The sequence below is a fragment of the Anopheles coustani genome, chromosome 3 (genome assembly GCF_943734705.1).
Source record: "Anopheles coustani chromosome 3, idAnoCousDA_361_x.2, whole genome shotgun sequence".
Classification (NCBI taxonomy): Eukaryota; Metazoa; Arthropoda; class Insecta; order Diptera; family Culicidae; genus Anopheles; species Anopheles coustani.
Genome location: NC_071288.1, coordinates 18,563,722 through 18,588,585, shown reverse-complemented (window position 1 = coordinate 18,588,585; position 24,864 = coordinate 18,563,722). Strand labels below are relative to the sequence as shown.

General features: G+C 42.8%; 2 protein-coding genes across 2 annotated transcripts; one reads left to right on the top strand and one right to left on the bottom strand.

Moving 5' to 3' along the window:
- Positions 1 to 40: 40 nt before the first annotated feature.
- Positions 41 to 1,090, top strand: LOC131258721 (LYR motif-containing protein 4). Its single transcript, XM_058260096.1, has 3 exons — positions 41 to 202; positions 265 to 385; positions 640 to 1,090. Exons 1-3 carry the CDS (start codon positions 114 to 116, stop codon positions 691 to 693), a joined length of 264 nt encoding a protein of 87 aa, XP_058116079.1. The 5' UTR covers positions 41 to 113; the 3' UTR covers positions 694 to 1,090.
- Positions 1,091 to 1,883: 793 nt separating this feature from the next.
- Positions 1,884 to 24,275, bottom strand: LOC131272151 (D-2-hydroxyglutarate dehydrogenase, mitochondrial). Its single transcript, XM_058273791.1, has 5 exons — positions 23,944 to 24,275; positions 4,572 to 5,268; positions 3,313 to 3,611; positions 3,061 to 3,217; positions 1,884 to 2,564 (listed from the first exon to the last, which is right to left on the bottom strand). The coding sequence occupies exons 2-5, from the start codon at positions 5,229 to 5,231 to the stop codon at positions 2,115 to 2,117; spliced, it is 1,566 nt and encodes a 521-aa protein (XP_058129774.1). The 5' UTR covers positions 5,232 to 5,268; positions 23,944 to 24,275; the 3' UTR covers positions 1,884 to 2,114.
- Positions 24,276 to 24,864: the final 589 nt, after the last annotated feature.

Genomic DNA, 24,864 nt, shown 5'->3' with positions numbered 1-24,864 from the left:
GTTTGTGTTGTTTTACGCCAGACCGGCTGTTTTGAGCCAACATAAACATTCGATTCCTCGCAGTTTCCCGGACAAATTCTCCATTCCAGTTGTACCATTGTAAATTGTCGTATATGGCCGGTGCAGCGCACAAGATGAAGGTACTATCGCTCTACAAACAGATGCTTCGTGCGTCGCAGAACTTCGATGCGTACAACTATCGGTAAGTGTTCAGATATTTTGCCGCAAAGGGCCGAGGCCCCTTATCAATCCCTGTGTTTGCAGAATGTATGCGCTTCGCCGGATCCGCGATGCATTTAGAGACAACAAAGCTCTTACCGACAGTGCAAGCATTGAGAATGAGCTGTCCAACGCGAAGAAAACTTTAGAAATCATTAAAAGACAGGTAAGTGGAAACTTCCAGTATACTGTAGATAGCCTGATTGTTTTGCCGGGACTAGTTGAGAAAGGTGATGTAATGGTTTAGTTGCCTCAAATATGATTATGTGTGGAATCTCATGTTGTAATAGTAAAACAGCATACTGCGGAAGTTTTTCATGGTGTTTTCGAAAAAAACCTTCTCACAATATTGTTTTGCTAATTTTTTTTTATTCTCTATTTATACACAACTGCTGAATTCACCCGGAACATATACGATAGACCATTGTGGGTCAACTATATCAAGCGCCAGACAAGCTGGTGATAGAAAAGTAATCAAAAAGCAACGTCATCTCATGGAAAAGGCAACTCCAAGGACACCAATGCCGAGTGCTGCATTCTACCGATGACCAGGACCAGTGTTTTTTTTTCTATGTGCTTCAACGTTTGTTGATCTAGATTCTGTTAGGCACCAGAGAGCGCAAAGGTACATGTAGTAGAAATAAAATATACGTTACATCATTAGCCATTACTTGCTTTTCCTGGATCAGCAATTCGCAAGATATCTCGGCAACTGGTACACTAACCGTTGGAAGGACGGATGGAATTCAAGGGGCATGGTGCTACGTAACTTTTGGCCCCAAATCAGACATGTACTGTAAATAAATAAATTGTTCCGTGCGGCAATCATTCAATAAATGTGACTGCATTTGTAGTTTGTTAATCATTAAAATACACTTGTACTTTTTTACTTTTAATTAACATCCGAACAATTCGAGAAAAGATTAAAACAACTGAAATAATAGGGGTGCCCTCATTGATTCCAAAAGTTGATTGAAGTTGATTCAAACATTGATTAAAAGAGAAGGATGCGAAAGTGTTCACTTGTGATGAGAAGGGCTTTGGAGTATAATAGTAAAATGCCAAAACTTTGAAGTTATGATAAATCTAAAACAAATCTAGACAAACCTGGAGAAATATAAACACGGCAATCCTTCAATAAATTCCCTTTTTCGTTCTAAATATATTTAAATAAAAAATATGATGTATCTAGCTAACAAAATTGATAAAAAAACATTTATCGTAGATATTGTGACTACCATATATGATGACGTCATATCAAACAGTGCCTACTTGTCCGACTATCTACCGTTGATTCATGCTTCCCTGGTATCAGCAATCTGCGAGTGAAGAAGAACTACACATTTAAAATGGCTGCATTCATTTCCAGCAAAATGGATGCGATACAACTAGTGGGTTTGTCTGAGAAAATGGATTTTTGGTACAAGTGCTCGGAAATGGATGAAAATAGGTATGTAATGTATTTAACACCTTGTTTTGAGTCTTTAAATAATGGGAATTTGATTAACTAGTTAAAATATGTATTCAAATGGAGGACAAACACATGGTATTGACAAGTCAGATTTCTAATTTTGCGCATTCACATTTCACGAATGTATTCGATGATTGATGATCTTTATATACATTTATAAAAAAATATAAACTATTTATTTGCATCCCTGTAAAAGTCCCTACGCATTTTTGTAAATCGGTATCGGTAAATAAGTTTACTGTCGTGGGTGTCCCTGTATATAATGTAACGCGTACATGCAAATTGCACAAAAACAATAATCTAAAGTGCAATCTCCAGTTTTATTAAAAATTTTACAACTTCTACCCCAATTTCTTATTCCTTCACCATCAAATTCAAATTTACAGCAGGCAGAGACCGCTGTTCGTGGCACTCGAAATCACAATCAATGTCCGGCCGATTCCTTCGTTGGGGTTTCGGGCGGTAGCACCTTGTACGGATTGAGGATTCCGTTCGGATCCAGCAGTTGCTTCATCTGGCGCATCAGCCGTAGAGGTTCCGCTTGCTTCGAATAGTGCAGGTACTTCCGCTTGAGGAATCCAATGCCATGCTCGGCGCTTACACTGCCCCGCAAGCGCGATGTATACTCATACACGAACGGTTCCAGGAGGGCGTAGATTTCCGGCGTAAAACGGGCGCATGACACGTTCAGGTGAAGGTTCGAGTCACCAATGTGGCCGTATCCGGTGACGTTGATCGCATGCTCGCCGACCCGTTCCCGTACCGCCAGCACGATCTCGTAGAAGTGGTCCAATGGCAGCGAAAGATCGTACTTGAAGCAGTAACCGTCGCTCAGCAGACTGTCCGCAATCAGTTCGCGAAGTTTCCAGATATTCTGAAACAAAACAATAGTAAACATAATTTTGAAAATATCCAATCGGTTACCAATACTTTCCTATAAACATCAAATTCTTAGGTTTTAAACAAAATACAAAATCACACCTCCACCAGGTTGTTTGCAACGGGAAGTTCAATACCAAAGAAAAGCAGAGGTCATCAATTAGATGAAAAAAATATCATCATTCAAAGCATAGCTTTTCAATTATGGATAATAAATGAGCATTCTAATACGACCGGTAAATCCCAACTAATAGCGTCGAAATATTCACGGCAATTTATTAATGGTACAAGCTCGATGACACACCAATAGTGTACAAACAAAATGGAGGATGAATGCAAATACGAAGTGTCGTATCGTTATCACCTAATCGTTCTGAATTGCGATAAGACATTTGCTTGTTTGATTTTACCATCATTGCGTGCATTACAGAAGTGAATGGCGGTTCCGTTTTAAAGTTTTTCCATCTCAAGCACCTTCATTTTAGATTTACCTTCATTTTCGTCGGTTCTCCCGTCACCGTTCCGTCCTCCACCAAACCCTTCTCCATAGACTGCTCCAGGAATCGCGTTAGCTTCTCTTCGTCGTGCCCAGCGTCGCTTCCGGATGTTTCGATCAGCATGTAGAAGGGGTATTTTTCGATTGGTGACCTTGACGAGGGGCGTGACGAAAAATAAGAAAGAAACATGTCATGAAGGAGGCTCAGGGCAATTTGCAATCGCTTTATTACCCTCCCAATGCTTACTGTAGATTGAAGAACCGGGTGCAACTGTCCAGCGACGGGGCGTCGATCATCTCACAGGACGAGAGGATCTCTCCCAGCCCACGCTTGGCCGCCAGGAACGTCTGCTTGACGTCGTCGTAGCTGCGCAGCCCGAGGAAGGCAATGTTAACCGAGCGGGAAGCGGTCGGACAGAAGATGGACAGGCGGGTGATGATCCCGAGCGTGCCCTCGGAGCCGATGAACAGATGCTTCAGATGGTATCCCGTGTTGTCCTTCTTGAAATTTGACATAAGATCGAGCACGCGTCCTTCGGCGGTAACCTGAAAAAAGGCATAAAACAGAAAGAGTTTAAATAGATTTGTTGAATTTCACTACGCTTAACCATTTTCTTTACGATTGATAATAAAATCGCTTGAATAGTCTCTTCATTTGCTACATTTTGTGATCCGTACTTCCACATGCATCACCGCTGTGTTAATGATCTATGCCCCTTGCAAAGAAAGATTGCAATTCCTATGAGTATAGATTTTGTTTATTTTGTACATAAACAATTGTGGTAACATACATTTTAAGGGGCTTCTAATAAATATTGGCTCTGTTAGTAAAACAAACTATGCACATTTGTTTCATATTCTCATCATAACTACTATCATAATGACTAAACTGTACCTTTTCTCCTTATAGTTTCATGACTCAGTCGAATTACGTCAAGTTAAATTTAAATTAACACAAAGAAAAGCATATAATGATGAGGAGCGTGAAAATATGATAATTCTATACTTATAAAACCAAAATATAATCACTTTATTCATAAAAGGTAAGAAAAAAAATGCACAAACTGCTCGTTAAAAGTTAACTATATACTGTCCAAATTTATTATTCATAGGTTTTATCTCAAAATAAATATTGGTTGAATAAACGTTGTTAGAAAAAGTCACAAGTCAAAAATTGCACTTTTGACATTGGACATTTTTTCCCCTTTGTAGTGAAGATTAAGGTTCCGGTCTCGATCGGGATTCAAACCTACACCGCCAAGAGGTTGCCCCAACACGCGTGGACTTATTTCTAAACGCTATTACTGATTCAAACTGTTACACAGTATTTTTTCTATAACCCACGAAAATCAGTTAAGCTGGACTAAAGTCGCTTTAGGATGCTGAACGCTTTAGGACAAAAAAAATCTTATTCCTCTTGAAAAAGCTTGTGGTACAAGAAAGAAGCTATTTTCTAAAATTCTCGCAATTTTTCATCCGTTGGCCCATTCTACTCGGTCTACTTACCGCCTCAACACCCAACACCGAACCGTGCAGATTTCCATACCGCACCAACCGCAAGCCTCCCGCATTTGTCGACACGTTTCCGCCGATATGGCATGAACCTTTGGCTCCCAGATCCAGCGGCATTATGAGGCCGTGGGCACCGACCTTCTCCTCGAGCGACGCTAGCACACATCCCGCCTGACACACCACGATTCCCGAGTACTCGTCGATGCGCTCCACGGTGTCCATCAGCTGCAGCGACAGGACAACCTCATCAAACACGGGCACCGATCCGCCAACCAGTCCCGTATTTCCACCCTGCGGACACACGGCCAGCCGTCTCTCGTTGCAGTAGCGCATCAGCTCAGCCACTTCGGCCGTCGTCCGTGGCTTCAGCACAACCCGACCGTAGCCGCGCACGCTTCGCAGATAGTCGATGTTGTAGCCCTGGACCTCGTCCGGCCCGGTCAACACGCGGCTCGAATCCGGCCCACCGAGAATGCCGCGGAAAACGGCCACATCTTCATCGCAGAGCTCGGAGAAGGCACCACGCTGTGCCTGGTAGCGGTCACGGGTGAGGGCCGGCACTTCGCGGCTGTTTGAGGCAAGTGTGCGAATCGGCGTTCTCAAAGTGCCTGGTGGCCGACGGCCCAAATGCCGAAGTACACTGCGCAGAAACATGACGGGATTATCAGTCTGCCTGGTGGTTCGATATTGTCTATCAGGAAAAGAAAACAAACTGTTCAGCATTTTATTGAAGCGTCATTTGTTATTTTGCTATCAGTCCCAAGAAATCATGAAATAACCCAGATATGACAAATTGTCTCATGAACGAACTAGCATAAGGTGTATGCACTACAGCTAGAGGTTGTTTTGCTGGCTGACCTGCTTACAGGTATACCACAACCTAATCAAATTTATATTTTCCTCCTCATTCCTCAACAGCATGAAATAAATAACTGAAAAAGTAATACAAGTATGGGTAAGTGTAAGTATCACTATTAAAGAGCAAGAAAAAAATTATCGATAACATCCTAGAATAAGACAAAGATAACTTATTTCACATTGCTTACAGAATGACGAAATATATTTGCTATATTGCTTTGTATCTTTACGGAAACCTCCAAAAACGTTATTGTGACAAATTAAATCTTTAAAAAAAACTTTGGCATAACTGTACTCTAGTAGTTTAATAGTTTCCTTCTATTTTCCACTTAAACTGTCTAGCCACGATTCGAAAAAACGCTCTTGAATGTTATCAAATATCTCAAAACATGATCATTCTCTTGACGATTCAATGTATAAAACATGATCATTAATTAAGCGAGAAAAAATCAACATTCAATTGTAACCTAAATAGAAGAAAATGTCGCTGTTGCGATCCCCTTCTATTTGCCCAGGTCCTCAAGGAGCTCACCACATTCGGCTAATTTGGTCTCGTTCGTTCCCTTCCCAATTGTTGGTAGAGTTGAGACGGAAATTTACATTCCACACGTCCATCACATTCCGAAGCATGCGCAAAAGTCATTTCAAAAAGTTCGCAGCAATACAAGCTTCGTAGATAAGGAAAAAATGATGAAATTAACACCTAGGTTTCAGATTTGTCCACCTCTTTTATTTTAATAAAAGGTGAAATAACAGATTCAAGATAAAGTTTCAATCTATCATATTTACCATACTGAACCCCAATGTTTTGATTTTTGAATCACATAAACTCGAAATTTTGCACAAAAGCACGCCTCGCAAACCCACGGGTCTTGGAAGCTTGTCCAAAACATGACCGGTTTGGACATATCGAAACCAAAAACCGGTTCCATTTTGCACACGAAAATAGAAAGGAGAATCTAGAGAAGATGGCGGGACCGGAGGAAGAGGGAATGAAGTGAATAAATGGCCAGCAACCATGTTTTCATGAGTTCAATTTCATAACATTTTGTTTTATCCATGCTTGATGTTTTACCCAATTGTTTTAATGCTGATTGATCCTATTTCTTCTTCTTGGCGTAAGGCGTCTTGGTCATGCTTTCCCGTTAAGGGCTTACAAGACTTTTTCCATTTGCGTACGTGGATAGTCAGTCCTCCGCGGTTGAGATTCGAACCCACGCCGTCGAGGTGGTGAGCCCCGGAGTTCATGGGTCGATTTTTTAACCGCCGCTTCCGCTCGGCGGTCATGGACCCCCTCCGTTGATGCTATTTATTGATCGCGATACTTTCATTCAATTTAGCCCTACCCCTACGTTTAAATGAAACAAAATGAGCATATTTTAACCAATATTAATGTTATTTTTCCAATCACCAGGAACAATGGATCAAAGACAACGTTTCATATATCTGTTGGGTTAGAGAAAATATATCTGGTACTACACTTAGGTCTATCCAGCTCACACAATTTCTTTATGACATATTTCATACATGAAATGTGTTATGGATTAAAAAAAAAACACGAAAAAGGTTTTCTTTTCTTCAGTTACAAGTAGTTTTTCCATCAAGCATCATAAAAAACAAACGATAAATCAAGGAATCTTCCTTCGATACTTAGTAATTGAAGAAAAGTTCGCTAACCCATGATCTACAACAATAGATAATCTGTTAGTAAAGAAACATTTTGAAAAACGAGATATTTACAGGCGATATGATTTGTATTAAAAATTTTATTAAAAAAGGGGACAAATCAGATGACAATACGAGCAATTTTAAAGTGCATCTTACAAGTATATTGGAAGCACGGTGAGGAATCCTGGGCGATAACGAAACAACAACACACCCCAAGAGTACAATCTGTCGCTTCTTCTTCTTCACTTCGTCGAGGATTTACTCCAGTACGGCTATTGAATCCAGCTTCCTGGGCCTTCGCAAGCTAACCTGGAGACATAGACCTCTTTAGGTTGAGGACTGGCAACTAAAGGCCATATGTCCTGATTTTCTGTGGTTCTGTCGCCGTAAGTTTAAAAATTTAGCAAAGATATGGGTAAACATCTTTCAATGCAACTTCCAAAGCTCGTACAATAACCTCCTTGTTGCTTTTCGATTTAAAAAAGAATCAAGGAAGAAGCAGAAGTAGCAGTGAAGCGATATCTTTTCCAGAAACCGACCGACGCCATATTCTTTTCCGGTCGAAAGAAGACGGATAGCATTCGCGGGAGGTTTTCTAGCGACCCAGACGTGGGTATGCAGAAACAAGGGGAGTAGCCGTCGTCGGCGACGAAAAAAAGTCGACAGGGTAGAGGACCTCCATGCCGCACGATGGCCGCTCAGTCATTCTTTGTAGAGTTGTGTAAATCGGATTCAGATTCATGAATCTGAATGAATCTCTGCCTTATAAGGGATTCATGAATCTTTCGCCGCGAGATTCATGAATCCCAAAGACACACCAAATGATGTAAAGTCACCAACCAAAAGTCGGTTGAGGGACCACCTTTTTTTTTTTTTTTTTTTTGGTCTCATTGTCCACGCCTATGACAGAATCGGGGAGATTCATGACAGAACCATGAAAGATTCATGAAGATTCATTAAGGTTTCGAAAAATTCATTAAGCTTTGAATATTCGAATCCGCAAAGATTCATGAATCCATCTGAATGAATCTTAGGTAAAAGATTCATATGAATGAATCTCGCCAAAAGATTCATTAAGCACAACACTAATTCTTTGCCGTTTGCAGCGAGTAGCAGTTACGCGTGTTACGAGTGGTTTGAAATTCAATCAAGCTGTATGCGCTTAAATTAACTTGTGGTAAAACGTTAGGTGAGTATGAAAACAGTGAATTTAAAAGCCGTTCGAAGTAGTTTTTGAAATAAGAAACACTAAAAGTGTTTGAATGATGAGTATTTTGTAGCATACAATACAATTCGGAGGTTACGTGTAGTGCAGATGTGGAAGACTCACATGCAAGGTATAAAAATGGCATGAACATCATTTTTATTTCAATTAAACGTAGATTGAATTAAACTGTCCAGGCTATATTGTTTAACCAAAATCAATTTAAAATAATTCTCATGTTAAGAAAAAAGGATTAGTTTTCGGAAAAGTCAAATTGATACGTTCTAGGAACTAACACTTAGATCCTTTGCATGGTGATAAAACCAACAACCTTTTCGAGGTGATTTTCTATGACACTCTGTTCATTTAAATGTGCTTCACAATCGTTACATTTGATAAAGATACATGAAACACGGACTAATGAATAAAACATAGGAAAGAATCTTATCACCAGTATTTCAATAATCGTTGCTATAGGATTACATTAGCAGGGCAGTAGCAAAGAGAGGTTTTACATATCATGTCTTTTTATAGAGGGACAACAACTCCCTTTGAACCGTTGTGATTCCAACTCATAGCCACGTTGGCGAGCGGTGGCAGTGCAGTTGCGCATATGTGCCATTTTTGTACGCCGCAATACCAAGCGAGCAGCAAGCAAAGGGGTACCTTTGACGATCGGTAACGCGGTCGGTCGTCTTCGTGGCCGACGTTGTCTTCGTCATCGCAGCATGCGACGTTCGCGTGAGTGAGCGTGTGGCGTAAATGCGCAATGGCGTATGAAACCACAGCACAGCGATGCCAAAATATAGCACTCGGACTTTTCACAGCATTCCAACTATAGTCCTCTTTTTGTCTTCTCCTCTTTTCTTTTTCTGTACCTTGAATTTCATTTGTTTCCTTTGAGTCATTGGAAATAATTGCATTCAGCGCAGACATTTTGCGTCATCTCACTCACTCAAACGTGGTCCAAAATTGATACTCCATTTCGTTCTCTCGCAGCGTAAGGATGGGAGAAATAATAAAGTACATTGTTCATGTGATTTCTTCGACACAATGTAACTTCCCATTATTTGCGACATATTGTGCTCTATCATAGGCAACTGCGTAAACATACGGACACAGGAGAGCGAACGTTTTGATACGCCACGGAGAGGGGACACACACACCATAGCACGCTCATTTCCGCTATTGTGTCTGTTGGAAGAAGAAATAAAAATGGCTGGTAGAAGAGGATGAGTAAATGAGATAGAAGGAGCATTCTGTTCCGACTTCCAAATGCTTTGTAAATAACCCAACTTCTCCTAAACAACCCCTGCCCCTCGAAAAGAGCGTTTGTGTGGAGTGGGGTGAGTCGGAGGGGGTTTATATTTTTCGAAGCCTATATGAACCACGCCTCTCGAACGCAGATTTTCCCCTGCTCTCGCACAAAGTTGCTGTCTCGATGCAGCTGTCTTGCTTACTCGTACCTTACAAATCATATGAAAGAACAAAAGAAAAGCAAAAACTCGTCTTTGACAGGGGGCATTGTATCCATAGAAGAGGTTTGCCAAAGAGATGCAGAAGGGAGAGGCTGAAATGAGGCTGCCGTCAAGGTATATGACCATTTCCGGTGGACCGCTGCGATAAGCATCGACCAATGCCATTCGCCAGCGCAAGCGTACACCAAAAAGCGGTACAAACGCACGCGCTTTTACAGTACCCCTCTCGTACGCTACCGCACAACAAAATTGACGCTCCATTTGGTATTGGTAGCGCGAATGGAGTCGAGGGAGGAAGAAACTACTAAGAAGCCCTTGAGAGAGAAGCGAACCAAAAATAGAAGAAGAGAGAAACGTGCTTTCTCGCTCTCGCACACTCGTACCACAGCGCGCTGTTTCGGTAGATCGGGCAAGAGAAGAACACTTCAAAAAGCCAGCAAGTCGAAGAAGATGTGCCAGAGCATTTCGAAGTGTTTGGTGAACGCCCGACCACCGCCATTCGCCAGTCAGAGTTTACACGTCGATACCAGGTACGCGATATTTTCGTACGAAAAGGAGACAAAGTTGGCTACTACGCGTAGCATAGGATTGCTTCTTGGAGTTGAAGCTTTAAGGTAGAGATTGAGAAAACTGAATAGTACGTCCTGCGTTTCTCTATCACAACCTGAAGCAGAAGGTAATTCCTGTAACAAGAGCTATTTTTACAGACAACTCTTGCTTGTAATACCAGTGGTTATTTCCATCCATCTGTCATCTGTCAACTGTCATTCCGTTGGTTGGTGCGAGACAACACTGCCCGCCTGTATCGCGCTAGAACGAAATCGATAGCATTGTGTGCGAGGACAATAGTGAACCGCTTGAAGAAAGAAGAAAAAAAAGACACATCCAACAGCGGGCCCACTTTCGATCCGCGCTTCTTCATCCACCGCTTTCCGGCCCTTTGTTCCGTCAATTTCCTACTAACGCCGTCCGTTCTTGCCAGGGTGGAGCGAAAGTGACAGCACACAGGCCGCCTATACCGTTCTCTGTCGGAAAGGTAAACACTTGAAGAATCGCGCGCACGCACACACATACGGAGGACGCACCGTTATAGCACCGGGTGGTTATTCCCGCGCCCACCATTCCCTTCGCCCTACGTCCAGCTACATCTAACGTACGCATGGCCCGCGGACCGGGGCGCTTTGCACTCACATACCCGCGTCAGTTTGCCGCCGTCAGCGGCGCGTATGGGATCGTCGGCAGTCGGAGAGAAGCAGAGAGAACGAAATCGACGCCGTGTGTGTGTATGTTGTGCATGTACAAGTGTGTGGCCTCGCGCGTGCGCACGCGAGTCTAAGATTATCCGCCGCTAGGCGACCCGTCACTATCGTCCTCATCGTCGTCGTCCTACGTCGAAACCGCCACGACCACCGATGCGGCCGCCGCCGTCACCGCCGCCGGTTCCATCGTTGCATTAGAAGAAAGCGACCCGCTAGTGGGCGCGCGCGTGTGAAGTGAAAACCTTCCATCGCAATCGCCGCACAGTCGACGCTCGAATGTCATTGGATAGAATTTTCCCCGGGAATCCGGCAGCCACAGTGAAGTGGTGTGTGCGAGTGTACTGATAGCGCGTTCGTCTTTCAGGAAAAGGGTGAGGAAAGCTAAAAAGGAATACAAAAATCACACGACCCGGTGACAGATTGCACGACGTCGGCGCCTTTACAGTGGTGTGCAACCGAGCGCCGATAAGGTAACGCATCCTGATAGGCCGTAACGGCAGATAATAGATAGTGCATTGATGTTAATTGTGTGAGATCAGTGGAGGGGCGCATTTGCCAAGGAAGAAAAAGTGGCAAAGAATGGTATGAAATGAACAAACCATCGCAAGAAAATGCGTGCGTACGAAGCGGCAAAAACGCATCTCGCTTCGGGCAATATTAGTGTGGCGGTAAGTGGTATGACAGCGGTTGTGAATCGCTGAACGATAGTGTGTTGGTACTCGCTTGAGACGCACTGTTGCTGGTGTGTACAGTGTGTACAGTGATTACTAGATGCGCGATTGCTTTTCCTGCAACGAAACCGCCAACAACCGGGTGTTGGTGCAGCAAAGAAACAAAGCTGTCGACACAGCAAACATTGCCCGATGGTTGGCTAGAAAGAACAACAACAACAACGTCGAAGAAGCAAGGAGTAGTGTTTCCGATTTCACACAGTAGTGTGTACCTGTGCATGCTTGCTTTGCGTGTGTGTGTGAGTGGTGTGTTTTCAGCACAGAGCCTGGCGTACACGCACACGAACGTAGTGCATCGGGAAAAAGCGGAAAGCGGTAGCGCTGGCTCGATTTGAACACCCGGTTTCGGATTGCACTGCACTTTTCCCTGCTACTTCTGCACTTACTGCTGCTTTTTACATCGTCGCATCGGTGGAGAAACGGATCATTTCGAAAGGTTGGTTTTTTACTTCTGTTGTTGTCATTGTTTCAGCGAAACCTATTTTCACAATGGCGCTAGCGAAGTTTTGAAGATTTTTTACTTGGTTTAGATTGGGATGACGAAGTTAAACACATTTCGTCCCGATTCTTCTGATTCGACCGGCATTATATTACTATATGAAGGGTAACTTTTTACGTTGCGAAAATCATGGCTGATGCATGTTTCAGTGGGTTTCAGAACCCGCCATCGGGAGAAATTTTTTGAACCGAACACATAGAACAACCGGTGGTCGACTCCTCTTTCCCAGAACTAGTTTATGTTTTGGGTCATTTAATTTTATGCATCGTTTCTTTACGACGCTTCAGCAGTCATTGAATCTTAAAATAGTCGCTGGCTTCGGATTCTTTAATTGAGCAGTAACACCCTGACATTTGTCGTTCGAAAAAGCGACTGAATGCGAGGTTAAACACGTGAATGGTTGAAGAATATGAAGGAAATCGGAAAGACCCACGGTGGTTAAAAGAGGAATAAACGAACGATCAAGATGAGTTATAAAAAACAAGCAATAAGACAGACAGAGAGACAGAGAGAGAAATGCAAAGAAAGAGTAAAGTAGAAATGGAAAGAATTGGGTGGTTCCTTCGTTAAGCGAACGGAACGGGCGAATGAATCTAATGATCGATCGCGTTTGACGATAAAGATAAAAAAAACCCTCGCTCAAAACGGTCCAAAGGACTGAGTGGCTGAGGACAAGACCCTCCATACCCTTCCAAGACCCGGGCCACGCTAACGGTATGTGTCTTTCAATGAACGATCCGCGCCGACATGCTGTTCTGCTGTGGTTCGCTTTCCTTTCCTTCTCTTCCGATTAAATTCCTTCCACTTCCCCGCTGTTTCCGTAGCAGAGGACCAACAAAACAACAAAAAGAACCCTTAAGGACCTTTCCATGTACCCCGTGCGAGAGAAGAGACCTCTTTCTATCCTGTTGCGCGCTCGTGTTCCTTATTGTTTCTTCCCGTTTTTGTTGTTTTCCCTGTTCAGATAGGTTTTGGGAAGTTTGGCCATCTCAGTTCGGCACGGAATGGAGCGCCTTTCCGAGAAAAATTATCTTTCGGATCGCAAACGCAACTCGAGCGGCTCCAGTGACTACAACAAGACGACATATCCTGGACAATTTTAGGTTAAAAGATCGGCTACTTCCTTGCTTCCACTTTCAACACTGCCGGCCATCAGCTGGACCGCTTCTGCTAATAATTAATGTCATATGTTGGTTTGTTGGTCTAGGTCTAGGTTTTCTCTCCTAGCTAGGACAAATAAACAAGCATACAGCTATTTCTAAAAAAATTGGGAAATCGACGTATTGGAAGTTTTACATTTGTGTAAGTTTCGAAACATATTATGCAAAAACCAATATTTTTGTACCGTGCCACCGTTAGGGGGTGCTCATGGTGCAGCGGTAGCACGAGGACACACCACGCCAGAGGTGGTGGGTTCGATTCCAAAGTCTTGGCACCCCCAGACCATCAATGGGTCACAGTAACTCTCTTCGTCGAGAGGCCATAGTGTGTTCCATTTGAAAATAAGAAAAAAAAAACTGTCAAAATGTCCATTCGATATCAACGAATGATTAAAGCTTAGATATAATATACTGTGATTTACTGAAAAATACGGATTTGACAAAAATATTTCTAATACTGCAATTTCCTTGCTCACTGCGACTTAACACTGGATTTGTTTGCCCAATACTTATAAAATATATTTTAAAAATAGATAGAACGATTCCAACACTTTCGAGACATCGGTAAGATGTATTTTTTTGTTATCCAGGAAAGGAAATAAACAATGAGCATACAAAAAGAGTTGATCTTTGCTCTGCGGCGTGCGATGCATGAGTTTTTTTTTAACGTTCGCCAAATGAGTAAACGTTACCTATGTTCCACACAACCACCTTTCCACCGTCAGAACTGACACCGAGGAACTGACAGTCATGTTTTCTGGCAGGATCAATCGCGTCAGAAGTCAGCCTCGAGCAACAATTTGATTAATGATAGGTCATTATCGAGCCCATGCCTTGGGGAAGCAGCATGAAATCAAACTGTGTGAAGAGCAGCATGGCTTCAATATACAAAAAAAAAAAATCCTTTCCTTTAAATCTGCATCACCGACACCACCAGGTCGTTGCGATCCTCCTCCCCCCGGAAGATCTGATCGACTCGGATGACGATGACAGTACTTATCAACGGGGCAGAGGGAAGGGGTATGGTAGCGGATAACAGGGCAGCACGAGCTGTCAAAATCAGCTGCTACTGGGATCGCTTGATGTCGATCAGCTACCGGTGTTGAAACATTTGTTGAATGGGTTTTTGATGGGCAGGTTGAAAGACTGTGCCTGAGGAAACGATTACAATTGATTAATTGGATGCGTACAGAATTTTCGGTTCTCTTCAACATTTTCCACACTTTACGACACGAACAAAAATCGAACCAGTGGTGTAAAGTAAAATTGCAAAGCGAAAGAAATTCATTTACGGCTAGATAAATAGATGTAATAATCTTTTTTTTGCTAAACCGACCCTTTTTGCATCTCAAAGAAGTCGATTCAAATTAAATTAATATGGTAATTTGGTCCCAGTTTTTTCTTTGCCCGTGTCGCGGAGTGTCGTGTCCGGAATTATTTCGTTTTAACTAACCTCTCTCCGCCGCATTAAAAATCCACCGAGACGATATTTTCCCCATCCGATCCCGGGAGAACTTTTTGTTCCCGGGCTCATTGCCCACGTTGTTGATCTCCTTATGTGTATTCTTGTATCCAGCGAGAAGAAACTTTAAAGTGTGGTCGAAAACAAGTTCGTTTGATTTTTTTTTGTCGCACCGTTTAAACGACACCAAACGAAACGAGTAGAAGCCCAACGTGGTGTACCAAGGATACCCGATAGGACGTGATGGAGAAAAGGAGACGATGAGAGAGAATACTTGCATGGAAAAGGTATCGAAATTGCTTGAAATCGTGCATACGCCAACCATGCTTCCGATTCGTGCGCAAAGCAGTATAAAAAAAAAACAAGAAAACCTTGTCTTGTTGCATGTAGCTTTCGTTCAAACGAGAAATGCAGCCCGGAACGGAATATATAATAAAAAGAAAAAACTCAAACATAGCGATAGCTGGCGTACGAGGAATTTCGCGAAATCTGTCTGCACGCTTTCCACCCTTCCTGGGACATCTGAAGGGAAGGGTGAGATGCGCGCGAAAGCAAGGGGTGGTGGTGGTGGTGGTAACACCGGCGTCTAACGTCGGTAACGAGCGACACAGGGGTTACGCGGCGTTAGCGCCACGGCTCGAAGTCCGTCAAGGTCGTTACACCGACCGGCAGCACGCGGTTCGGTGCGAAACGTCACACACGTACATCATCATCGCGTCTTGGCTGGTGGCGCTTACTTACGCTTGTCTGGCGATGTTGTTGTGGGCCCCGGTTCACGCACCCATCCCCCCCAGGGCCACCCCCTCCTCCTTGTGGGCTTCGTGGTGCCGGTGTCTGATGATGGCAAGGCGAGACCATTTCTACCCGGCATCCCGTTGTGGGGAAGAAGTTGTGTTTGTTCAATGGCTGACCGATTTGATAAATGAACCGGTTTAACATGAACCTCCCGAGCATCGGGGCTCGTCGCTCGGGTCAGACGATGGCGTGTCGAATGGCGCACACAAGCAGTGCCGTGTGGGCGTTTCGACAAGCGCGAAATGGGCCAGCTTGAAAAAGTAACCCTCGCCGTCATAGTAGTAATGATCATCTTCTTCACCACATCACGAGATATTGTATAACACTTGCTGGCCACTTCAATTTCCCACTGGCCTCTTCGGGGCTTCCTACTTGGATATATTTGTGTTCTCTTCTATTCTACATTCTTCTGAGTCAGTGGTTGAAGAAAAAACCGGATATTTGTCGCACTCCGGAAGAATATTACACACACAAAAAGCAAAAGAAATTGACGGAAAGAGGGTAGGAATGAATTATTACCAAAATAAATTAACTCATAAACAAGCCTTTTGATTCTGTGCGATTGTGCTTAAACATCATCCCGCAAAAAAAGAAAACATATTTGTAAAACGTTCTTCAGTGAGAAGAATACACTAGAAAAGCTCGTTCCGAAACACCACCTATTGAGATATGTTATCATCAAATATGATAGCATTGATTAAACAGTCGAATAAATTAAGATAACTAAACTATGCCATGAATCGATAAGCGAAATCTAAAGTTCCTTGTTATCCAGGTTCTCTTTCGGCCTTCCTTCTGGATGTGATTGAATGTGCTCTTTCTTGAAACGTTTTCTGAAAGTCAAAAATTTGTTTTCGAAAGAGTTAATAAACCTTTTTATAGGTCAAAGCCAGTAGGACTTTCATACTGCGTTTGTTCGTGTATTACGTTGAGTAACAAGCGTAACCATTCCAGCGCAAGTTTTATTTACGCCTTTGTTGCTTCTGATATAACCTTTCTAGTTAGTAACACGTGCCAATTTCCGGTTATGGATAAACACGTTATCCTTTGTTGAGAACTTTCTATCGCCATATCCTTGAAGGCTGTCATCCATTCCGTCTTCTGGCATGGCTCAAAAAGTACCTCAAAAGTCGCTGGTAAAGTTTATACCTACTACTACCTTCAATCCATTCGCATCGAAAATGTCAATTTTTCCTGGAATTTCATAATTAAACTTGTTGGGATTGTACATGAAAAGTGAGAGGGAATGTTTTTAATTTTGCCTGATAAAAGTTAATCTGCTTCACGATTGTTTTGTTTCGGTTTGTGTAACCGCTATTTTGAACTTTGTTTAATGTTATGTACCTCATGTTTATTGTACAATGTTTATGTAAAATGCAAAATGTTCCCAACGTTTAAAAGTTCATAACGAGTGTTACACTAGGAAACAAGCATTTCATATGTTAGGAAACTCGATAGAACTTTGTCAAATTCTTCAAAAGCATACACTTTTATAACACAAACCTTGATTAATTGTACGCATTCTTTTACCTTCTGGCTTATGGAGTGATCTTCGTATGGCTTGCTTGCTGGTACACATTGCTAGCATTTTGAACTTGCTTCAAATATCTTAAACTTGTTGTTGTTGGGTAAACCACGCACAGTTCGAAATGGATGGAGATCTGCAATGAAATCAATTCACACAGTCATTCGATGCTTGCTGAAGACCATGAGCTACTCTTACGCAAATGTTGTGAATTATTAACACAACATTCACTTAGGGCTACCAAAAGGGAACTAAAACAAACATCCCCCTCCCTGAACTGCATAAGTACGGGAAGAATTTTGAATACGGTTCTTTGCCGTTGATGCAACCGTACTTTACCAATATTGCTCACACCCTGCATTCCCGTTTCCGAAATGCAATTAATAATTTCACTTGAGCGTTGCACGGGCGCAGCTGAACATCGTCTTCTCGGGCCAGTTCCAGGAATAGTTGTCGAGCCGTAACCAAAACGCACATTTTCCATCCAGACCACCCGAGGGAAATGCAGTCGAATGGATAAATCTTTCATCCCCCCACTAGCGATTGGGGATCGCGAGTAGCTAGGTAGAGAGTGTTTTTACCAGAGTGTTGTAAAATTACTATTTATATCCTTGAAGTACCATTTTTTTATTGAAACATTGTACGTTTCGGATGTTCGCATTGTAATAGCGATAAAATACTTTACTTACTTACAACTTAAAGTTAAATCTGTGTTGTTCAAGCACAACAATTACACTTCGAGCTGGAAGAGGGATCAATTTCTCGAGTTCTCAAAATGCAAATTTGCCTCAACAACCAAATTCATTGCACCATCATTGGTTTAAAACAGCTCCCTCGAGGTTTTGGCAACTCAAGTTATCTGCTTTTTTCGAACAAAAAAGAATGCCCCTAAGGAATGGTGCTCAGCTTTTCACAAACTTTTCCCTTGCTCATCCTTCACGATCCTCTCCCAAAATCAACCTTTTCTTAGGAAGCGCAGAAAAGGGGAAGGGGAGATTGTTCCTTCCAGCCATGCTAGAGTGCGACTATCGAATCACACTCTCCACTACCCGGGGGCCATTTTCGCAACAAACTCCGCCAGTGGAATCACAATCCCATCCCCATCCCATGTTGCCCAAACGGGGCGTTGGCGAAAAAACCCGAAGGAGGTGGTTCGGGGGCCGACACAGACACCGGCGAACCCTCCTCCCACGGAAGGATGGAGTCGGCGAAGAAAGAAAGAACCGAGCAAAACACGAAGCAACGGCGCGTGAGGCGCGTCCAGCGTTGAACCGACATCCTTTTTTTTCCTTTTGCTTTGGCGTCGTTAAACCGTGGCAGAACGAGCACACGATGTCGGGAGGGGGAAAGGCTTTAACCTTGCCTACGATGGATGGGAGAGATTGGGGCAAAGGAACTAGAAGAAGGGAAAAAACGTGGGTAGAAAAAATCACAACATTTCCGCGCAGCGAATTAAAGCGGAACTACCACAACAAAGCAAACCGCGAATGGTGTCACATCAGGCCGTGGTAAACTTGGGGGAGAATGTGTCGTTGCTTGGTGTGCCTAACATCCGTCCGATGTACTAAACACGCCGAGATATAGTGGCAGGCAACTTCCTCCGTCCGAGGGTGTGGTAACAGGACTCCCGATGATTGTGTGTTTGTGTGGGAAACGTCAAATTCTGTGGGCGCGAAACAAGTGGCGTTACCATCGTTACCGTTACATATCGTGCTAGGATTACTTTCTTTGTTGGAGAAATTGATTATTTAGGTGAAACACGACGCAACATGAACGTTGTGTGTTGTGGTTTTTATGTGTTTCATAAACTATTTGTTCGTGCATCAACAAGATCGCAATAAAAATGTTCCATAGCCCAATTGCATATCCTTTATAAACACATAAGAAGAATTTCCATCGTATGATTTTGTGGCCATGAAATTCAAACATTTCACTCAAAAACATAGTTATTTTCAAACTGGTATTATTTCTGCAACGTTTTTCTAGGTATTAGAATAAATTTACCTTTCCCTGAACTCGCTTTTCTCTCAGTGTAGAATCATTGTTTGGGAAAATAAAGTTTTAAGATTCTGTCTAAGTATCCATAAGCTGTTTGGTTATTCAATGAAATACAACAATTTTCTATTTTCCATCACGGGTCGCACAGTGCAATAATTGGAAAATTCTGATACATTTGAATGGCATAAATATTCATTTTCCATCCCATCTGGATTTGTGCATCTATCGGGGGAAAATAACGAGTCGACGAGCTGACTTAATGTGACGTGTTTTCAGTTCGATGATTTTCTTCACGTTTCCATCCTCCAGCCTTTGCTGAGACAATAGGCAAATGGATCGGTTTTGGCTAGATAGCGAGTTTCTTTTCTTTCAAAGAAATTTTAAAGAAAAATCACACACCAGCTAAGGCGTAAGGCAGACATCTCGATCGGCTTCTCTTGGCCGGTTCTACTAACGTCTTGGCATGATGGAATGGAATGCATAAATACGGCCGAAAATCATTCAACAGCTTTCCCGCTCTCAGCTTGGATAAATCTGACACTTTTTCTCCTTCCCTTACTATGGCTTCGTGTTTTTAAAAGTTCAGCAATGCGAGCAGCAAGAAACATAATTCATTGCACGTACCAAATTCACACCAAGAGGCTTCCTTCCCGGCCCAAACACGCACCATTCGCGCGCAGCATAACAACATCAACGCGGACCGGATGGTTCCTTTCTTCCTCGCTCCGTTTTGTGTGTGTGTGTGTGTGTGTGTCCCTTCGAGTCAACGTCTCGTTGGCGGGCGGAATTCCTTCGCTCCCGAAAGAGAAGAGTGTCCTGAGGGAGGCGAATTGACGGCAGGAAATCATTCGCGAAGGGAAGGAGAGAACGGCACTTTAATCAAGCTAAAGAGGCACCACCATCCGGCTTGGTTCGTACGAAATGGGATGAAAAATTGTTGTTTCTAAGGAATCGAGGCTCAGGTGGTTTTTCTCAAGCTTCGTGTTTTATAGTGCACATTCTTTTCAATTTTCATTACCAAATTGCGATATTACCTTTTACTTACTAGTTTATGCCAAAAGGTGGTAAAACTTACATCCATGATATTTTTAATAATGCTCATAGAAATTTCAAGTAATGTAATACTTTTTTTAACAAGCTGTTATAAAAGACGACTGCTATTTTCTTTGTTTGTACTTAAATGTACTTTTTTTACATCGTCCTTAGCTTTGTTTATTGTGAGGCTGTACCGTTCCTGAAATAAATGTGCTCTTCTTTTTGAGGTCGTTCGCGTTGCTGGCCATCGTCCAAAGACACCAGTGAGACTTTTGGACGATGTCATCCTGTTGCCTCCACCAAAAGGAAAGCCAGCCACCACTCTAATCGAATCGGATAACTATCGAGACCGACACACTTTCGGTGGATAATAATTGCACCCGGACGGCCTTATGTCTTTTACAACAGACGTTTCCGTTTCACGCCAAACTATACTTTCACTGTCGCCAAATGCTGCAGGAGCTGTCTTCGCTTTTGAAAAAGAAAACATGTGCCAAATACGTGATGGTTTACGCCAACCTCGTTCAAAAGCCAAACTGGGCGTTATGCTGCAGCCTGCCTGCAAAGGCGACATCATTGCTACGGATGAGTGAAGATTGCATGAAGGAATGCAAAAGATTCAAACCAAAAATTTCGCCTTCAGTACCAGTAAATTAGTAAGCCCCCTGCTGCGAGAAGAGGGTCTTCTAATCGTTTGCATAAGAGTCGTTTGTTGTGTCGTTTGCGAAGCAAGACAATCCCGGTGGATGGTCTTCTCAACATACATCAAATTGTGTCTTACGAAAGCAGGCAATCCGCAAGCAAAAAAAGAAGAGGACAAAACCATTCTCTTCCCGTCATGGGGTCTAGGCAGTCCAAGGCCTTTCGATCCGATCTAGCATTTGCTCATTTCGGGTTCGAGGAAAGCAATGGAAGTTGATGTCCATGTGGACATTATGAGCTATCTCTCTATTGAAGAAACGTGGGTTGAGTTGGAAAAAAGTATAAAGAACTTTTATCTTTCAACTTGTTCGTCATAGAAATTTTATATTACTTTTTTTTCGTTATATGCAATCCCATTTCATGTATACTTGTTTTTTTTTGCGATCTTCTTTGCAGATGCGAAGCGTTTGGGAATTCTATGATTAGTTCAAAATCAATTAAAGTACATACAGTACGGGTGTCTCAAATAATCGTTGCTGTTGACTGTGGAATTATCTAGCTTTTTTATTAGAAAAAAGCGAAATTCCAAACCTCAACGAAAAGCGTCCTGAATCGTCAAATCCTCAAAAGGTAAGTGTTTATAATTTGTTCATTTTTACTGAAATTATTTTCATAATGAATTCCGAAGGTTTACAATAGTTACATCAGGCATAGTCGTACCTTTCCCGCGCTTTAAAAATATTGTCAGGAAATACCGGTCACTAGAACATGGTCGAATGTTTTCGTTGTTAGCATTATTTGGCACTAGCACATACAACATCGATACACTCGATTCACCGATTAAAACCACACTCACGCACGATAGACAGCCATGCAAAATCATGGCGATAACGTTTCGCGATGCATATTTGAAACCCTTCCAGCTCATTTGGGTGCCACCACCACCACCACCAGGGAGGGTTGCTTCGTAGGTCAAGAAGAAAGGGAAAGCATGAAAATAGGACGGTCGCAGGGACGGACGCTTGCATAGGGATGTTGCAGTTGAATGTTCTGATGGTGAGTGAGTCCGCCCGAGCCTATGGCAAGGTTAATGGACCGAGTTCGGTTGGCCTGTGTCTGCCTGTGCCGGCTGTTTGGAAGGTGGCTCAAGAGGGAGGGAAGAAAAATTAAAAGAGCAGGCACGGCATAAGCCATAACCGAACACGAAGGCGTTGAGAGCAGTGAAAGGAAAGGATGGTGCGGAGAGGGGGGAAGTAGATCAAGGTTAGCGAGAACATCATATGGTGAGTCTTCGGCCTAACTGTGACAGAGGCTCGACATTGGGATATCCGACCGGGAATGGAAGGGACGTGGGATTAGCCTTGGTGTAAAGAATAAACAAAGGGTAGGGAACCGCGAGAAGAAAAAGGGCCCAAGGGGAGGAGGGGGAGGGAAGGGGGTGTGTTTCTGTCAAAAAACATTATCCTGTCGGTTTTCCATTTCGTGCATAAAAAAAGGGGTTTTCCAGCGACTGCAGTCTCTACAGTCGAAGGGGACAATCTGCGAGGGAAGGATTCTAGTTGATTAGGTAAGATTTAGATCGTCGGTAGAGCGATTCGGAAGCATGTGTCACCCCTGTGTTGGCCAATTGGAGTCATTAAAGATAAATTAACCGCTGAATCCTGTATCGTAAAAATTTACAATTTCAATCACAATAAATGCAAGTCTATCTGTCAGCAGAGACAGCATTCTGGTCGAGGAAGCTTCTGTCAACAGAACGCCGTGTCGTAAAATCGAAACCCTCCTTCAATCGTGATTTATTACACCACGGTTTATGGAGCTCGGAGAAAAGAATGCCTTTTTTATCCTTTGAATGCTGAGCGAATATTAAAATATATGGTCCTTCGCTGACTTTTTCCATAATCTTAAATATTTTATTATTTGTGGTCTCCCTTCCGTCCAGCGTTACTACTAACAGCTCGTTAGTCTTTAAATTTATTGTATAATTTTCACCCTTGCAAAGTCATTTCAAATATAGACTTTTATTGACTGGCTGCGGATAGAAAACAATGTTTTAGAGTGGAAAGGAATTTGATGATGATTCACCTGAAAGATTATTTGATGCTTATTTTTCATTTTCATTTTGCCATTGTTTTCTTCTTAACAATCAAACCTAAACCTTTCGTCATTTTAGAAAGCCGTCGGATGGTTCGTTACTTTTTCTAGGCTAATTTTTGTACGATAAACATAATAGTCGTAGAATTATGTAGCACTTGAAACTTGATTTCTCTGTTGCCACAGATTGGGGTATGGAAATTTTGTTTTATTACTAAATATATACAAAATACATAAAACAACTTTGAGCTAAACATGGAGAGCATAAAGATTTCATCTTCCACAATTTATAGGTTGTCGGAGTTTCTATTTTCTTTACGTCCCAACTAGGCAAATCTGTGCACTACGTTTACCTATTTGGTGTGTTATTTCTCGCTTATAGTGAAATTGCAGAAACATTTCTGTCTTGCCTGGCAGGCTGATTGGCTTCGTTTCTTCTTGTGCCGAAAGCAAAAAGCACAACTGTGTGTGCGTGTGCGAGTTTGTGTGCCCAGATCTGGCAACGTCGCACTGTTTTGGCACCCGCCACAGCAGCCGGTTCATTCAGCCAATTTATGCTTCTTCGTACATCGTACGCTTCCCATCGCAAACACCGTCGTTTCCAATGGTTACTGATCCGGTTGTGCGGGTATGTGTGTGTGCTTATGTTGCCGGCACGCATCGGCACGGATGTGTGTGTGTGTGTTTGTACGTGCGGCCGTTTATTGTGAACGAGTTTGACAGTTGCGCTTGTTTGCCTGTCAAGAATTTTCCGCTGACAACACGACTCGCTTTTCAGCACTGCCTACTGCTGTATCATCGGGATCTATTCAAGGTCACCTGTTACAGTACCTCTTGCGTATCAAAATAAACCACTTTGGATTTCGGTCGATGCATCTTGCTCTAAACGTATACCAATATCCCCCCCAATAATAAACCCTTGGCCGCTGATTAACAAGTGTGGTACACCGTCACTTACCGGAGCAATCAAAGGCACGAACTTATTTGAATGCGCAACCACTTAAATACAAAGCGACTGATATTTTATGCACAGTGATGAACAGTGACCACGAGTGGCTGCTCACTAGCAGGATGCCCACATCGGACTAACTAATGTGCTTGCAGATGCTACGATCTCTACTACGTCGTGTTATCATCACACAATGGGGAGGGACGGGTATGTTGTGGTTTTTTTTCTTTGCACATTCCGTTCACCAACAGGTGCCGCCGGCAATCACTAGAATAAACATCTCCGTTTTTCACAAAGTCATCGCCTAGGGGAGGGAATTATGATTGTTATTTACTGCCACGCCGGTACCGTCCTGTTGTTATCTCTTTGCGAGTGCTATTGAAACAAAACCTTCCCGTGCGCTGATTCTTGGATCGGGTTTGACGTTTGCAAATAAAAGCAAAACGCTAACAGTGTTGGTGCCTTTTTAGGATTCGATCAATTTGACGTTTCTCCAACGCAAGGAGACGCGGTTTGACAGTTCTGTTGTAACAAGACGAAGGGTTCCCCGACGCCATCATGTGCTACATGTGAATGATTGCCTGATATATTCATAAATTATTTATGAAACAGAATCTAGAATAAGGTTTAAAAAATGTTTATGTTGTTCTGTTGGAGATAACACTGAGCATAGCCCAACGCAACGCATGGGCAACGCATACTTAAGCACGTGTATAAAATACACAATTTGTTTGTGTTGGTGTGCATAAGCTAGGGACTTTTAGCATAACAAATACAACTACAGCCTCTAGAGTTGCTTTCACATTTCCATCGTTCCTGCTGCTTGCAGTTCCATGCTGTGCGCCTGGTACTTTGAACCATCTCCGTCCAACATTGTACGAACGCCCTTTAAATGATATCTTTTACTTCGCTCGCTCTCGACTCGCACAT